The sequence below is a fragment of the Panicum virgatum genome, chromosome 4K (assembly GCF_016808335.1).
Source record: "Panicum virgatum strain AP13 chromosome 4K, P.virgatum_v5, whole genome shotgun sequence".
In the NCBI taxonomy this organism is placed as follows: domain Eukaryota; kingdom Viridiplantae; phylum Streptophyta; class Magnoliopsida; order Poales; family Poaceae; genus Panicum; species Panicum virgatum.
In genome coordinates this window covers 44,802,470-44,820,311 of record NC_053139.1, presented here as the reverse complement: position 1 = coordinate 44,820,311, position 17,842 = coordinate 44,802,470, and the positions used below count along the sequence as shown (strand labels likewise).

At 49.3% G+C, this 17,842-nt stretch overlaps 2 protein-coding genes across 2 annotated transcripts; one reads left to right on the top strand and one right to left on the bottom strand.

The window, feature by feature from the left end:
• Positions 1-646: 646 nt before the first annotated feature.
• LOC120704295 (polyubiquitin-like) lies at positions 647-2,865 on the top strand. Its single transcript, XM_039988640.1, has 2 exons — positions 647-803; positions 1,691-2,865. Exon 2 carries the CDS (start codon positions 1,691-1,693, stop codon positions 2,606-2,608), a length of 918 nt encoding a protein of 305 aa, XP_039844574.1. The 5' UTR covers positions 647-803; the 3' UTR covers positions 2,609-2,865.
• Positions 2,866-15,183: 12,318 nt separating this feature from the next.
• On the bottom strand, positions 15,184-16,907 carry LOC120705244 (ervatamin-B-like). The gene is made up of 4 exons (XM_039989704.1): positions 16,349-16,907; positions 15,988-16,220; positions 15,741-15,881; positions 15,184-15,614 (listed from the first exon to the last, which is right to left on the bottom strand). The coding sequence occupies exons 1-4, from the start codon at positions 16,854-16,856 to the stop codon at positions 15,336-15,338; spliced, it is 1,161 nt and encodes a 386-aa protein (XP_039845638.1). The 5' UTR covers positions 16,857-16,907; the 3' UTR covers positions 15,184-15,335.
• Positions 16,908-17,842: the final 935 nt, after the last annotated feature.

Here is a 17,842-nt window from a genome sequence, read left to right as displayed (position 1 = left end):
CCATGCCGGCTTCGATCAATTCTTTGAACGTAATAATGGCTTTGATCAATTCTGAGCTGGACGAACAGAGCAGAGACTTCTCCACGAAACAGCTTGGCGAGTTGTTTATTTGCTTGTTCTTTGTTTTGATGGTTTTGGATTTTTGTTTGTTTTTTCCATTTCTCTAAAAACATGATTTTTTCTTCATTAGTTATTTATGGAACCAACGGTAGTTTGGAGAACTTTTATGGTTGTTACATTGTTTGAACCCGGCCCGTAGAGAATTGAGTCAGCCTAAACAAAGGTTCATGATCATCCATGCTACCATTTCAGTGTACCTATTACCTATACCGCCGTGCTATGCCAATGACACGTCATATGCGGGCTCTGGTCCCACATGTGACATAAATTGACGATATAAATAGAAGGTGCACCTCAAATGGTGATGACACTGTTAGTAGAAAATAAAAACACAGCACAGTGGCAGGCCCGCCCCTTCTCACAGCACATTGCTTCCTTTTCATTTTTCCCCCTCAGCCCAATATAGCAGCGCAGCCCAACTGGAACCGTGCCAACTTCCAGCCCGCAAACCCTCTGGCGGCCCAAATCGCGTCTCCTCTCGGTCCCATAGAATCCACGTACACACCGGGAGTCCGGCCGCCTCTCACCGCTGGGCCCCACACCGCCTCTAATAAATTGGCAGCCTCCTTTCGGTTCCTCATCCATCCAAAAACCCCTCAAAAAAAAAAAAAATCCCCAATCTCTCGAAGCAGTTCTCCGAGCGACCGAGGCGAATCGAAGGAGTCTCTCACGATCCTATCAAGGTATGCGAGTTCGGGATCCCCCTCGCGGCCTCCCTGTCTGCTGCGTCTAGTATGATTCCCTACATGTTCCCCTTCGTCCTAGTCTCGTGGATACATGTTGCTTAGGGTTTGATTAGGTTGTGCGCTGATGCAGTTCTGCTTGCGTCCTACAGTCAGTAGTCGATTTGCGGGTAGCGCTGTAGATCCACGGGCGGCGATGAGGGTTTTTGGTATAGCTCGGTGCATTGTGTTTTTTTTTATATGTTGAATTCGAGTATATTGGATAAGGTTGGACAGATGGGTTCGTTTGCCATCACTAAGACTGGGCTCATGTAGGCATGCGCTTGATTCCGCCGCTGGACTTGCGTTTAATTGTTGGATCACGTTAGACTTGTGATATGATTTAGATTGTTGGGTCGATTCATCTAGGTGGTGCGGTTTTGATGGTACGGTTGCTGTTTATTTTACTGGCTTTAACCTTACTGGCTTTAACCTAGATCGGTTACTATTGGCTGATGCTAATCACCAATTACTGTGGAATTAATTAGTTCTCTGTTGATCTATGTGGATACCACTGCTTCTCTTGGCCAATAGGTTCATGCATAGCTCATTTTGATACTGTAGCATAATTGCTTAATTGTTTCCTCAGCACTCATGTTAGATTTGGTATTGTGCTTCTACACAGTATCCAACTAGACCATGTCATATGCTGTCCACTTTTGTTGCTATGCTGTTTTAATACTGTGTTGTTCTGCAGTTAGCACGATGTACTTGTTCCACATAGTACTCCCTTCATACTTAATGATATGTTCATTAATTCTTTAATGTTCAGAATATCAGTTTCCATATAGAGATTTAATTTGAACTATCTATATGGTGTCTTACTCTGCTTCTGCTAATTTTTGCAGATGCAGATCTTCGTTAAGACCCTCACCGGCAAGACCATCACTCTCGAAGTTGAGTCCTCGGACACCATTGATAATGTCAAGGCTAAGATCCAGGACAAGGAAGGCATTCCTCCTGACCAGCAGAGGCTCATCTTTGCTGGCAAGCAGCTTGAGGATGGCCGCACCCTCGCTGATTACAACATTCAGAAGGAGTCAACCCTCCACCTAGTCCTCCGTCTGCGTGGTGGTATGCAGATTTTTGTCAAGACCCTCACTGGCAAGACCATCACCCTTGAGGTTGAGTCCTCAGACACCATTGACAACGTGAAGACTAAGATCCAGGACAAGGAAGGCATCCCCCCTGACCAGCAGAGGCTCATCTTTGCTGGCAAGCAGCTTGAGGATGGTCGCACCCTCGCTGACTACAACATTCAGAAGGAGTCCACCCTCCACCTGGTGCTCCGTTTGCGTGGTGGTATGCAGATTTTTGTCAAAACCCTCACTGGCAAGACCATCACCCTTGAGGTTGAGTCCTCGGACACCATCGACAATGTTAAGGCAAAAATCCAGGACAAGGAGGGCATTCCCCCAGACCAGCAGCGTCTCATCTTCGCTGGTAAGCAGCTTGAGGATGGCCGTACACTTGCCGACTACAACATCCAGAAGGAGTCCACCCTCCACCTGGTGCTCCGTCTGCGTGGTGGCATGCAGATCTTCGTCAAGACCCTCACCGGCAAGACCATCACCCTGGAGGTGGAGTCCTCTGACACCATTGACAACGTGAAGGCGAAGATCCAGGATAAGGAGGGCATCCCCCCAGACCAGCAGCGTCTGATCTTTGCCGGCAAGCAGCTGGAGGATGGCCGCACCTTGGCGGACTACAACATCCAGAAGGAGTCCACCCTTCACCTGGTGCTCCGCCTCCGTGGTGGCCAGTAAGTCCTAGGCCATGGAGTTGGCTTTTGTCCCTGTGTTCACAAGTATGGTGCAGGTGCCTCCTGTGTCTCTGGAGATTGTCTGTGTTTCGTGTCCTCGTCGAGTCGTGGTCGTTTGTCTGTCCGATGTCGAGTCATGTGGTCTGGTTGTATTTGTGAACATGAGCTGCTGTGCAGCAGCTTCGTTGAACCATGTTATGAATAAGTGAACCCTAAACTTCATGTGGCAATCTGATTGTTCTTGGTTTCTGCCTTTCTTGATATATCTTCGTTATGCACTGTGCCAATGTTTGTGAACTGGAAGCAATAGTATGTGCGTTGCTTAGCAATTCTGATGATGATCAATGTACTGACGGTAGATTGTTTTGCAATTCTGCTACTTATGCAGTTAAATTTTGGATCACTTTTCAGGTGGTAATGTTGTGTGCTCTGTTTTTTGGGTTTGATACTTCAGATGCGCATGTAGGTATTTACCTGGATTATCATTAGCATTTTATTTAGCTTTCCCAGATGTCATTGGTGCTGACTATGGTCGCCTATGGACTTATCGAGTGACTGTGAATACGACCTCCATTTGTTCAATGTGTTAAGGTCGCCTATTATGGACCGACTTGGTTAGATGTGCATTCCTTGATATGAATTCAGAAATCTTACTTTGAACGTTTTGCATAGAACAAATAAAAATATCGTCGTACCTGAATCTTATGCACTCTGAGACTACTAACATTTTTCTCTTTTTAAACATTAGCATGTCAGATTATTGGAAGGATAATTCTTGTTTCTTTTGACAAGTATTAGGTTGCAGATATAGACCCATTGCTAGGCTCTGGATCGGTGGTGATATTCTGTCACAAGACGACATGCTGCCCAAAATGATATGTGCTCCAATTTCTAGAGCGAATTAGAAGTTTGTAGAAACGGCATTGTTTGCAGTACTCAGGGCTGCATCAGAAGTTCAGAACCAAGCATGCGTGGTGCCTATCGTGCTCCCACATCAATAGAAACGGAGCTGAAACATGCTGACAGCCACTCTGTTATATGCACATTTGTTTACCTGCTAGCGAATGGGGTTGCAAAAACTCGATGTTCTCTTCATGCAGCCGAAGCGAAACAGATGAGTCAGCTGCATCAATTTGACATCGTTAGAGAGAGATATGCGTGGAGCATCCATTCTCCGAAGCAGAATCCTCTGGTGCCTCAATTTGACGCTATTCACTTGCCATCGCCATCTCTTGATCTCCAAGGGCAGCTAGAGATGGCCCGCGCAAATAGCGCGGGTAGCTAGATTTTATATGTCTAAATCTATTATTAGTCATATTTGACATGGCTCTTTGAGTTACTCTAAACTGTTAATCCAATGATGTAGACTTTTTCTTTTTTAGATTAATATGGGAATTACTCTAAACTGTTAGATCTTCATAAAATCTAATGATGTAGACTTTTTCTTTTTTAAATTAATGTGAGAATTTTTAAATTCTCTCGGCGAACGTGATGCCTTCTTTTAACACTATTTTATTAAGATAATAGATAGATAGATGGGTCCATGCATGTGACGGTCTGACCTCTGCAATGGTTAATATGCCAACTAACAGCTACCAAGGACATGCATGCATCACCAGCTTATACACTACTGGAGCTGACGATTGGGCGAGAAGAGCATGCATTTTCACAAAAGAAAAACCAGGAAGAGGGTGACGAGGTTCAGTTAGCCGAGGGCATCCATGGGGTCGAACAAGCATTCAGTTAGCCGAGGTTCAGCTAAGAGCATGCATTTTGGTCGAACAAGCAGTACAAAAGGTGTGTGATAGCGATTCGTCTACCTCATGAGCAGTTTGGGGATCCATGGGAGATTGAAGTCTCATGCGAGTTTTCCATGGGGAAGAAAAAAAGCGGCAATGGTCGACAATCTGCATGATCGTAAAGCAGCAAACTGCACGAGGAAAATGAACACAGCTTGCATACTGATCCAAAGACCACAGTCTCTGCAGACAATCAAAGGCAGGTCATGGTTTCAAGTGCGTGGTGGGATTCATGTTTTTTCTAGCATTATCCCTCTTATCCGGCAACGAATCGGGATCAGACACTTTACTTCTCAGGTAGCCAGGTAGGTCAAGGCAACAGAGGGCTACACGTGCCTAATTAGTGTGGGCTCAGAGACACATTTTGGGACACTGGAATGTATCAAGATTGGCACACAATGAGTCAGAACTCAGAATAGGTGATAGGTCCGTCGCCTTGACCTGAACAAATCGGCGCACTTCAGAATAGGAAGATGGACGCGCCGCCCTCCTCGGCGCCGCCGTCGAATGCGAAGGACAGGCAGTGCAGCAGACACACGCGGCGCGGAGCTCCATCGTTAGCGAGGTAGCTCCTGGCGCGCTCCTTGGCGTGCGCGGCGACCCCGTGGCGGGCATGGTGCCTGAGGGGGCCGCCCTCCAACGTCGCCGTGACCACCTCCGCGGCAAAGAATGCCGCAGGCTCCGATTGGCAGGGGGCGTCGGACACGGTACGCTGCGCGCGCTGCGGCGTTGGCGAGGAGCCGACGACTGCACGGCGCCGTACATCCGCAGCGGCCGCGCATCCTTGTACGGCGACGGGCTGTCCGTGGAGGCCGTGAAGGAGCGGGCGCGGCGCGCCGCGTCGAGGCCGAGAGCAGCGACTTAACCGCGATGCTTTCCTTGGCCCATGAGCCTCGGCGGTGCGCCGGCGTCCAGGGCGGCGGCGCTCGCGAGGTCCGCCAGCTGCGAACCGCGGTTGCTGCCATGCCGACCGGCCCCGTCCATCGGGAGGTGATGCTAGAGCTTCAGGAGGCCACCAGCACGCGGAAGGTGAGCCGAGCGCGCGGGGAACGACGGGGATGCGGCGGCTGTGCGGCGAGTCCGTCCAGGGGGTGGATGGTAAACGAAATACCGTCCACCCCGGGTCCCTATCAACCGTCAGATGAGAATTGTGCGGACGAGATTAGCCACGAGAGTACATAAGAGACTCTGTTCTTCTTCCTCGCTCGCTTCCCCGTCCGTCTCCTCCGGCCCTCCCCCCGCGGTACGGCCACAGGACCGACCTACCTAGATGGCGTGCTGACCATCCCGGATTCCGATGAGGTATCGTTGCGGCGAGGCGCGCTTCCCGGCAGAACTGCCTTCGCATCCTGTTACTCGTCGTGAGGGAGTCAGCTCAACAGCTCAGAAAACGGCGGCCACCAGAGCACGCCATAGGGGAACTAGAGCATGAAGCCCTAGCGCCGCGCATGGCGCCGAAGGCAGAGCGGGTGTTCGACGAAACGTGTCACCGTGCTCCACGAGCTCTGCGAACGTGTGCGTGTTTGGACTGGCCGGCGTTTTGTCCAAAGAATTCCTGACACAGCTGGTTATGGAGCGTATCAACTTAGCTTTATTTGCAGTGAATTGTGATGAACGAACAATGTAAATGATGCATGGTTCATTCGCAAATACAACTCACGGCCCGTCGTATTCGTATATAGAGATAGATTGATGCAGCTTAAAAGGAGAGGAATTTGTGATTTGTGAAGAAACTATCCCTTTAAAAGGGCAAACTGGGAATCAGTACAAGGACATCAGTATTCAGTAGCTACAGACAGAACTGTTGGGATTCCGCAGCAGTCCAAGAAGAAGAAGAAGACATGCTGTGTGATGTCGTCGTCTTCTCAGTTCTCACCCTTCTCTGTTCCAGTCCACGAGCAACAATGTACTAGTGCAGAGACGGTTTGGAACTGCAAAAGTAGAGGAAGACACGGACGCCGTGAATGGCTGGACTACTCTCTTTGGCCGTAAAACATCAGGCACTGCGCCACTGCGCAGCCGGACATGCGCGGCGCGCCAGTTCCTCCGCCATGGCGGTTGTCCTCTCGTCCCCATCGGCAACTCAAGCGAATCACCAGGCAGCCACGCACGGCCTGCGGCATCTTGGGCTGACCAGAGCTTGCAGCGGATGGGGGAGGCCTTCGCCGCGCCGGCCCCGTCCATCGGGAGGTGATGCTAGAGCTTCGGGAGGCCACCGGCACGCGCAAGGTGAGCCGAGCGCGCGCGGAATGGCCCGGACGCGGCGGCTGTGCAGTGTGTCAACGTCCAGGGGTGGACGGTAAATGAGATACCGTCCACCCGCTGAGGCCCTATCAACCGTCAGATTGGACTTGTGCGGTTGAGATTGGGCATGAGACTGCATAACGGACTCTGTTCTTCCTCGCTTGCCTCCCGTCCGCCAGTTCCTGCGCCATGGCCGCTGTCCTCTCATCCCCATCAGCAACGCAAGCGAATCTTGAGCCGCTCCGAGACCCTGAGGCGGCTGCGCGAATGATGAATGCGGGCGGCGTGCGGCTGCGCGTTGAGCTGAGCTGCGGCACCGCCCATGGTCTCACTCAGCGGCCAGCGAACATCCGAAGGGGCTTACGGTGACGGTAGACCGGTAGAGGGCTAGCTTACTGTACATGGAGCACGCCGACGCCGCAATCAGTAGCGGACGGAGGACATCCAACACAGTCACAAACACGGCGGGATGTCCGCGCCGCCATGAAATCGTCTTCTCCATCGGCCTCGCGTCTAGGCCAGAGCTTGCCGCGACGCAACGCACGGCAGGGAGCCCTTCTCGGAAGCACTCGGCCGGCGGGAGGGCCTCCGCCGCACGAGCTCCGTTCACCAGGAGCACGACCAGACCTCCAGGACGGGAAGTGACTACAGAAGTGAGTCGAGCGCGCGACGAACGGCAGGGACGCGGCGGTTGTCCGTCGCGACAGCGATCCCAGGGGTGGACGGTAAACGAAATACCGTCCTCCCCTGGGTCCCTGCCAACCGTCAGATCAGATTTTTGCGGCCGAGATTGGTCACGAGATTACATAAGGGGATCCGTTTTCTTCCTCCTCTGGCCTCGGTGCCCCCGTCCCCTCTTTCCCTCTTCCGGCCAGAGCCTAGAGGACCTGTGCCTCCCTTCGATGACGCGCTGACTGAGCGGGGCTGCCGGCGAGGCATATGTTAGAAATCTAGGCAATTTTCGGTATATTTTAATTCCAAAATTAAATGTATAAACTAGCAATATTTCTATGACTTTAAGGAGTAAAAATAAAACATGAGAACATGTTTATATTTATCACACATATAAGCATAAACAATATAAATAACCAAAGTTTCAGGAAGTACCCTAAAGCGGGGCCGTTGCCGGAGGCATTGGCTGCGCTGTTACCAACTGAGTAGACATCTACTCGGTTGGCCTCAGTCGAAGTAGTCGAACTAAATCGGTGCAGGAAGAAGTTCGCAGTGCAGTCCCACGAACGGTCACCAAGATGTAGTCGACGTAGTCGTTCGGCCACCAGAATGTAATCGACGTAGTCGTTCGGCTCGTCCACCAGGAAGTAGTCGTACAATCGGGCAAAGCCTTAGTATTTTTGAGCAGTCACGCTAAAGCGTTACCCAAAAACCTGATTGCCCGCCTATCCCGTGCAGGATCTCAAGGCGAGCAAGGTTTCGGAGGCCTGCTCACGCTAATTCTGTGCGCGCAGAAATTAGCGTTGGGGAACTCAGTTGTTGCAACTGGAGAGGGAGAAGAGAGGAGCCGAGTTGCCTCAGTGCTCTGGTGCAGGAAGGATGAGGGGAATGACACTCCTTATATAGTGACTCAGGTGCTCAGGATCGTTGAACCTGGACACCATCAGAGTCATTTAGGTGATGCAGTTATGGCCATTAATTACAGATTTAATTGCATGTTTAATCGCACGATTAATTGCTGTCAACGGCAAAATAGCCATCACATCACACCGCGCCACGCCGCACCGCACCGCCCGTCCGGCCGGCCGCACCGCGCCGCGCCGCGCCGCGCCTCGCCTCGGCCTCGGCCACGGCCACGGCCCGGCCCAGCCCGGCCCGGCGAGGCGAGCGAGCGCGCGCGTGTGGTTCACCGTCCTCCTCTTACCGGCTTCACAAGTGGTGTACAAGAAGTCCACCTTTTAAGTCGGTTGAGATCCTCCTCAATTCCCGGTACGGAATTAAACATTGATTCCCTAGCATTAATAGTGGGCTTTAAATTCTTTTAATGCTTTAGAATAAATGGGCCAAGCCCATTACTCCAACAATCCCCACCAAGAAATTCAAGCCACACTAGAAATACCCTCATTCTCTCATTGATATAACAGTATTCGACAGAGACTGTTAAGTTGAACTTCCATCTAGGACAAAGGCTACACTTATTCACAACTGTGCAATGGACTATGCCTTGAATTGCCAGTTTTGTGCAAACAAGTTTGACCAGAGCCCTACACTGGTACTAGGCTGCAAAAGCATCCCCGCGGTTTGGAGCTTATAAGTCATACTCCAGGCCCTTCATGAGTTTCTAGAGAATACCCAATTCTCATAGACCATGACCAGTGGTCAAACTCATATAGGTGTGTTCCTTTCAGATGTTCTGTAGGACAACATCTTTGTTTCAAGAAAACAACTCATTTGTTTAAAAGAAACCACCTGGCACACATTAAGGTATAGACCAACCTGCCATACAGATTAGAAGAGAAATGCACCTTATACACGGAATGAGCCCTTTTCACAAAGGTTCTCTTCTCACAGTCAGACTTTAGTTTGTTTCACCATCCTAATTCACGGGATCTCCGATCACATAGGACAGGTTTCCACTATAGAATGACTCACGTGGGTCTCAAGCCCAATTCCATAGATGCATTGTCTATCACATTTCGTGAAAGACCCTTTGTAAACTGATCTGCCAGATTTTTAGCCGTCTGAACATAGTCCAGGGCTATAACTCCGGAGTTTCTCAATTTTCTGACAGATTTCAACCGCCTTTTCACATGTCTAGATGACTTCATGTTATCCTTTGAACTATTCACCTTGACAATTACCGTTTGATTGTCACAGTTCATTAGGATTGCCGGTAACGGTTTTTCAACTATCGACAAGTCCATAAGGAGCTCACGAAGCCACTCAGCCTCAACAGTGGCGGTATCTAATGCTGTGAGTTCTGCTTCCATAGTTGACCTCGTTAAGATGGTCTGCTTGCAAGACTTCCAGGAAACAGCTCCACCACCAAGTGTAAACACATATCCACTTGTGGCCTTTATCTCATCAGCATCAGAAATCCAATTTGAATCACTATACCCTTCTAGTACCCTTGGGTACCCGGTGTAGTGAATTCCATAGTTCATTGTCCCCTTCAGATAGCGCATTACTCTTTCAAGACCCTTCCAATGATCATCTCCCGGGTTTGAAACAAACCGGCTCAGTTTGCTTACAGCAAACGAGATGTCAGGTCTTGTAGCGCTCGCTAAATACATTAATGAACCAATGATCTAAGAATATCTCAGCTGATCTCGCATTATCCTTTTGTTCTTTCTAAGAATTAAACTGGCATCATATGGTGTTGAGACAGGTTTATAGTCACTATAACCAAAGCGACTTAACACCTTCTCCACATAGTGAGACTGTGTAAGAATCACCCCACCATTGATCTCTTTTACCAGCTTTATATTAAGGATAACATCAGCTTCTCCCAGATCCTTCATCTCAAAATTTTGAGATAAAAACTCTTTGACTTCCTTAATCACATTAAGGCTAGTGCCAAAGATCAGTATGTCATCCACATACAAGCACAAAATCACTCCTTCAGCCCCACCATAGCGATAGTACACACATCTGTCAGCTTCGTTCACAACAAAGCCGGCAGAGGTCAAAGTTCTATCAAACTTTTCATGCCACTGCTTAGGCGCTTGCTTGAGACCATATAAAGATTTTAACAACTTACAAACCATTCCTTCTTGACCCTTTGATACAAACCCATCCGGCTGATCCATATAGATCTCCTCTTCTAACTCTCCATTGAGGAAAGCCGTCTTAACGTCCATCTGATGAACGAGAAGACCATAAGAGGCTGCCAAGGAAAGTAACACTCGAATTGTGGTCAATCGGGCAACTGGTGAATAAGTGTCAAAGAAATCTTCTCTTTCTTTTTGTGTATAACCCTTGGCCACAAGCCTAGCCTTGTACTTTTTAATAGTACCATCTGGCCTAAGTTTTTTCTTGAACACCCACTTGCATCCAACCGGTTTACATCCATAAGAACGTTCAACGACCTCCCAGGTTCCATTAGACATAATAGAATCCATCTCACTCCTTACTGCTTCCTTCCAATAGTCAGCATCAGGAGATGAATATGCCTCTTCAATGGTTCTGGGTGTATCATCTATGAGGTATACAATGAAATCATCACCAAAAGACTTTACAGTCCTTTGTCTCTTGCTCTTTCTCGGAGCATCATTGTTATCCTCCTCAGGATTTTCTACAAGTGTATGTTCATTGTGTTCTATCGGCTCAGCAGAGCCATCATCCTTGATGAACTCTTGCCTAGATAAACTTGTTTCATCTCTCATGGGAAAAATGTTTTCAAAAAATGTAGCATCTCTGGACTCCATTATAGTACCAACATGCATGTCAGGTACTCCAGATTTCACTATTAAAAATCTATATCCAACGCTGTGAATAGCATAACCTAGAAAGATACAATCCACAGTTTTAGGTCCAAGCTTACGTTTCTTGGTTATTGGCACACTCACTTTTGCCAAACAACCCCATGTACGTAAGTATGACAGTGTTGGCCTTTTCTTCTCCCATTCCTCGAAAGGAGTTATCTCTTTATTCTTTGTAGGAACACGGTTTAGGACATGACATGCAGTCAATATAGCCTCACCCCACCATTCCTTGGAAAGTCCCGCTGTATCTAACATGGCGTTAACCAAATCCGTTAGAGTGCGGTTCTTTCTTTCGGCAACCCCATTTGACTGAGGTGAATAGGGAGGCGTCCTCTCATGAATAATACCATGTTCCTCGCAGAATAAAGTAAATAAATTTGAGAAATACTCGCCACCACGATCTGACCTAACTCTTTTGATCTTTCTCTCAAGTTGGTTTTCTACTTCAGCTTTATAGATTTTAAAGTAGTGTAAAGCTTTATCTTTTGACTTCAACAAATAGATGTAACAAAATCTAGTACTATCATCAATCAAAGTCATGAAATATTTTTTACCACCTTTTGTCAACACTCCATTCATTTCGCACAAATCGGAATGAATTAATTCTAAGGGTGCCAAGCTCCTTGCCTCCGCGGTCTTATGAGGCTTACGAGTTTGTTTTGATTCAACACATACATGACACTTAGAATTTTTGACAAAAGTGAACTTTGGAATTAAGCTCAAATTAGCTAAGCGCATCATACAACCAAAATTAACGTGACAAAGCCTCGAATGCCAAACATTTGTTTCATCAACGTTAATAACATTGTATGCAATTTTATTACAAACATCTGACAAAGAAAGACGGAACAAACCTCCGCTTTCATAACCTTTTCCAACAAAAGTACCAAACTTAGACAAGATACATTTATTGGACTCAAAGACTAATTTGAAACCATCTCTACACAGTAGAGAGCCGCTGACTAAATTCTTCTTGATGGTGGGGACATGCTGCACGTTCTTCAGCTGCACGGTCTTCCCCGAAGTAAACTTCAGATTTACCGTACCAACACCAAGAACACGCGCATGTGATCCGTTCCCCATCAGCAAGGAGGAAGTCCCGCCGGTCTGGTAAGAAGAGAACAAAGAAGCATCAGCACAAACATGAATATTAGCACCAGTGTCAACCCACCACTCGGGTGAACCAAAGACTGAAAGAACAGTAGGTAATAAATTATCGTACCCCGAAGTTCCTCCAGGCTCGCTAATAACCATGTTGGCGGAGTCGTTGCCTTTGCGGTTCGGACACTTTGCAGCAAAGTGATCCGTACTAGCACACACATAGCAGGCTCCCGTCTTCTTCTTCTTCTTCTTAAAAGTGGTTGTCTTCTTAGTCTTTGGTTGGTTCTGCGGTGGCTTTTTCTTGTTCTTATGGGAGTTGTTCTTCTGAACAAGATTGGCACTTGAAGCACCAACAACTCCTTTCCCACGTATGTACTTTGCTCTCGCCTTCTCCTCAACATCAAGAGTCCCTATGAGTCCATCTATTGTGAACTCCTGTCTCTTATGTTTTAGAGAAGTAGCAAAGTCCCTCCAAGAAGGTGGCAGCTTAGAGATTATACCTCCAGCCACAAACTTATTGGGTAACACACATGGGGACTCTTTGCTGCAATTTTTGAGATCTTTTGCCAGAGTATGTATTTCATGAGCATGTTCCACTACAGAACGGTCTTCGACCATCCTGTACTCAAGGAACTGCTCCATGATATACAACTCACTCCCGGCGTCAGATACTCCATATTGAGCCTCAAGAGCATCCCACAAAGCTTTGCCAGTTGGCAGCCGGATATAAGAATCCACCAGGTTATCACCGAGAACACTAATGATCAAGCCTCGAAAGAGGATATCAGCCTCATCAAACGCACTCCCTTCCTCTGGAGAGAATTGTTCAGGCTTACCCTCTTTCACATGGATCACTCTCGATAGTGTTAACCACAGTATAAGCCGCTCTTGCCAATGTTTGTAATTTGAACCATCAAAAGGTGATGGTTTGATTGATGCAGCAAAGCTAGATACCGAAAGCCTATTAACAGAATCAGGTTTTTGGATTGTTAGAAATCTAGGCAATTTTCGGTATATTTTAATTCCAAAATTAAATGTATAAACTAGCAATATTTCTATGACTTTAAGGAGTAAAAATAAAACATGAGAACATGTTTATACTTATCACACATATAAGCATAAACAATATAAATAACCAAAGTTTCAGGAAGTACCCTAAAGCGGGGCCGTTGCCGGAGGCATTGGCTGCGCTGTTACCAACTGAGTAGACATCTACTCGGTTGGCCTCAGTCGAAGTAGTCGAACTAAATTGGTGCAGGAAGAAGTTCGCAGTGCAGTCCCACGAACGGTCACCAAGATGTAGTCGACGTAGTCGTTCGGCCACCAGAATGTAGTCGACGTAGTCGTTCGGCTCGTCCACCAGGAAGTAGTCGTACAATCGGGCAAAGCCTTAGTATTTTTGAGCAGTCACGCTAAAGCGTTACCCAAAAACCTGATTGCCCGCCTATCCCGTGCAGGATCTCAAGGCGAGCAAGGTTTCGGAGGCCTACTCACGCTAATTCTGTGCGCGCAGAAATAAAAACCTGATTGCCCGCCTATCCCGTGCAGGATCTCAAGGCGAGCAAGGTTTCGAAGGCCTGCTCACGCTAATTCTGTGCGCGCAGAAATTAGCATTGGGGAACTCAGTTGTTGCAACTGGAGAGGGAGAAGAGAGGAGCCGAGTTGCCTCAGTGCTCTGGTGCAGGATGGATGAGGGGAATGACACTCCTTATATAGTGACTCAGGTGCTCAGGACCGCACCGCACCGCCCATCCGGCCGGCCGCGCCTCGGCCTCGGCCTCGGCCACGGCCCGGCCCGGCGAGGCGAGCGAGCGCGCGCGTGTGGTTCACCGTCCTCCTCTTACCGGCTTCACAAGTGGTGTACAAGAAGTCCACCTTTTAAGTCGGTTGAGATCCTCCTCAATTCCCGGTACGGAATTAAACATTGATTCCCTAGCATTAATAGTGGGCTTTAAATTCTTTTAATGCTTTAGAATAAATAGGCCAAGCCCATTACTCCAACAGCATATTGCCCGGCCGAACTGCCTTTTCGTCCTGCTACTCGTCGCGAGGGAGCAGGCTCTACAGAACGGGGGCAGAGAATGGCGGCCGCAAGAACACGGCGTGGGGGAGCCTGGGCGGCCGCGCGTGCCGTGGAAGGTGGAGTGGGTGTTCGACGAAATGCCGGACCTCACGTCACCAATGGCGTTCACACACCATTGAGTGAGCTCGGTTGCAGGTGTGTCAACGAGTTCTTGCGATGTGCCGATGCCTGATGTGATGGGGGTGAACTCGTATTTTGAAAACGAAATGTCTCATCGATGAACATAGGGGGTTTTTTGCAGTCTGCACGGAAGACTCGATTGATTCTGATGATTTGCAGACTGCAAACACACGCCGGCACGCCACGGCAAAAGGCATTTTGCAAGCTGGCTACGAGTGAAAACATGGCAGTCAACCAAATGTTCCTCTCAAAAAGAACTCACATCAGCCATGAGGTCGAGAACAGGCCATCACAGTGCAACGCTGGGGACATGAAGCCGCTTCTAATTTCTGGAGCAGCAAAGGATTCACAGAATTGTCATCACAGTGCAACGCTGAGAACAGGCACCCGGTGGCGCAGCAGCCACGCCGCCGTGCGCTCTGATTCCGAGTGGCAAGCCGGGACCTGCACACAGCTCACAAGCGTGACCGCTGCAACAGCAGCTCCCGCAAGTCATGCTAAACAGAAGAAGTCTGCCCAATTTCACATGGATGGTTCAAAGATGCAGATAGTCTGAAACTCTGAATATTTGAGGAAAAATCAGAACAGAAGAACCTATTTGACATTGTATGCTCTGTGCTGATCGATTAGCAAGAAACAAATGCTAAAATTTACGCCCACCAACTCTGATGAAAGCTCTGTGGTGGTTTCAGGGGAAGATGAGACCCCATCGAAAAGAGAATGAAGTCATATACTAAGCACAAACAAACTTTATTTGTAACTTTATTACACCCCTGAAAAGGAATATAATATTTATTGCATGACTTATTAACTTATTTCCGGAGCTACATGCAGATACTAAGTTCAACAAGATCCTCACGCATAATTCAGAACAACACTAGTGCAGACAAGCAACTCAAGTCCACACACACCACTGCAAGTCTGCAACAAGGGGCAACCTCTCTGTGCCTAAGCAACGACCATCTCCAGCACAGCCATGGCCGCCCTGGCCGCCGGGTTGCTGTTGGAGTTGGAGCTGTACTTCACCGGGTACGACGGGTCCATGGCGATGCCGCACTTGCCCCTGGGCGAGGGCACGTTGCGCGCCATCCGGATGTATCCGCCCTCGCCCCAGCCGTCGCTCCACGAGTTCTTCACGATCCAGAAGTCCCTGCCGTTCTCGCTACCGTAGCCCACCGCCGTCACGCCGTGGTCCAGCCTCGTCCCGCAGGGCCCGTTGAAGATGCCCTGTGCAGAGATCGATGATCAGGAAGAAGAACACAGCTCAGAATTCAGAGCGATGAGCAGCTAGCCGCCGTAAGCAGTGCTAAGCTCTTGTGTTCCTTCTCACTGAATGTGTGTCAGCCACTTTACCGACTGGTAGTGCTGGAATGCGCGACCGGCGGCATCAATGGCGACGCTAACGGGCTGGCTCGCCACCGCCTCCTGCAACGCCGTCTCGTTGTTGGTCGCCACATCCACGAAGTAGTCTATGGTCACAACCTTCTCATTCACCTGCAATTGAAGAAGACGCAAATCAAATCGATCTCCATCATCATCATCAGTTCCGATCAAATTGCAATCTAGTGCAGCAGGTTGTTATGTATGATGCAGTACCGACCCGGTTGGCGTCACAAGTGCCGTCGGTTCCGGTGAATGGGTAGTCGGCCTCGGTGTCGATCCCGCCGTTGTCGATGACGAACTGGAAGGCGTTCTGCATCTCTCCGCCGTTGCATCCGTTGTCCTGGCCGTCGCAGTCGATCACCTCCTGCTCCGACAGGGAGACGAGGTTGCCCGTCACGATCGAGTTGATCCCCTCCATGGCTGCCACTGCCGAGAACGCCCAGCACCCACCTGCGTGCACCTCTCACGGACAGAGATGATCAGACGATAACTCACCGGAGGAGAACATTCCAGAAGCTACTTCGTCGGCGAAGTTATTAAGTATAGCATTAACGAGCAGCATGGAGCCGAGCACGGACCGCATTGCTCTTGGTTCTTGACCTCGGTGACGGCACCGAGCAGGCGCCAGTCGACGGCGTCGGGGAGCTGGTCGCCGTGGCGGCGAAGGTAGCGGGTGCTCCCGGCCCGGCGCGCCGCGCCGCGCCGGCTGCGGAAGCCGAGGACGCGGCCGCGGTACTCCTCGACGGTGAGGTCTGCGAAGGGGGTGAGGCCGAGTCGGAAGGTGTGGAGCCCGGCGTCCGCCTCCGCGTTGTGGGCGTCGATGTAGCGGAGGTTGTCGCGGAACACCTCCAGGCGCAGCCGGTCCTCCTCCTCGCCGCCGGCAAGGTCGCAGTTGCCGGCGGGCGCGCGCTGGCGGCCGTGCTCCGACTTCCACGCCGCGTACATGCGCCGCACCTCCGCGTCCGCCCGCTTCGCCGGCGGCGGGACGGTGGCGTAGGGGTGGCGGGCCGCCGCGGCGGAGGCCAGCGCCACCGTGAGCGCGAGCAGCGCCGCGGCGGCGGGCGCCAGGGAGCGTGGTGGACGCATGGCGATCGTTTTGAGTTGGCGCGCGAGAGAGACGATGAGAAGAGAAGATCTGTGAACTGTTGCGTGCCTGGTGAGTGGTGCCTGTGAACGGCCCGAGCATTTTATAGCCGCGCGAGGCAACGAACTGGGCCACCCGGGCCCACCGCCAAGGCGCCAACACGACTCTGCAATAGCTTTGTCCATGCATGTCTCGAACACAAACAGAGGGCAGCCCGCAGCCGCCATGCATGCCAAGATGCTGATTGAGCTCTCTACCTAGGAGCATGTTGCCGTGAATTGTGGGATGCATGGCTTGGGTTTTTTTTTTGTATATAAAACATCCTAGATTGAATTGCACATGCTAGGTTGCATTTTTTTTTTAAAAAAAGATGGATTATAGCATGCGAATAGATGTGCAAACGAGATCAATGTACCCGTCTCGTTTCTTCATAGACAAAACGAGCCCTCATCAACTAAATCCTTATGTTTATTAGCGTAGGATAACTCGAGTTATTCAAGTACTCCATCCGTCCCAAAAATAAGTTATTTTAAAAACTTTATGATCAATTAACAAGAAGTTCATGTTTACCTATATTTATTACTATTAGTTGATTCTTACATGTACATACACTTTCTAAATAGAGTAAAATAATTTATTTTCTAGGATAAATTTTAAATTCTAGAATAACTTGTTTCTTGGAATGGAGAGGGAGTACTATATAATCCATGACTATGCTGCCCTTAAGCATCTTCTTCAACAGAAGTCAGTTGGCACATACCAATATAGATACAAGAGGTTTGTTATGGTGCTTGAGAGGAACCACCGGTTCCTTCCCCCTCAAATTTCCTGGATCGTTGATTTTAACTCAGTGTGTTTTATTTTAATCAGGGGCAGTTTAGTCATTACACACATAGATGACCGGTTAGACCATCGCTACCTCCTTCCGCCTTTATCCCCCAACCGGCGTCCTGCGTGCGTTTCTTGCCCGGCGGCGGTGGCAGCGGCC

Bases quoted from the DNA above. Each gene is read 5' to 3' on its own strand.
- LOC120705244 (XM_039989704.1), bottom strand. From the start codon at position 16,856: ATGCGTCCACCACGCTCCCTGGCGCCCGCCGCCGCGGCGCTGCTCGCG. The intron at 15,882-15,987 runs GTCGGTACTGCA...CTTCAATTGCAG, and splicing joins GCACTTGTGACGCCAACCGG to GTGAATGAGAAGGTTGTGAC. The intron at 15,615-15,740 runs GTAAAGTGGCTG...ATCTCTGCACAG, and splicing joins CATTCCAGCACTACCAGTCG to GGCATCTTCAACGGGCCCTG.
- LOC120704295 (XM_039988640.1), top strand. From the start codon at position 1,691: ATGCAGATCTTCGTTAAGACCCTCACCGGCAAGACCATCACTCTCGAA.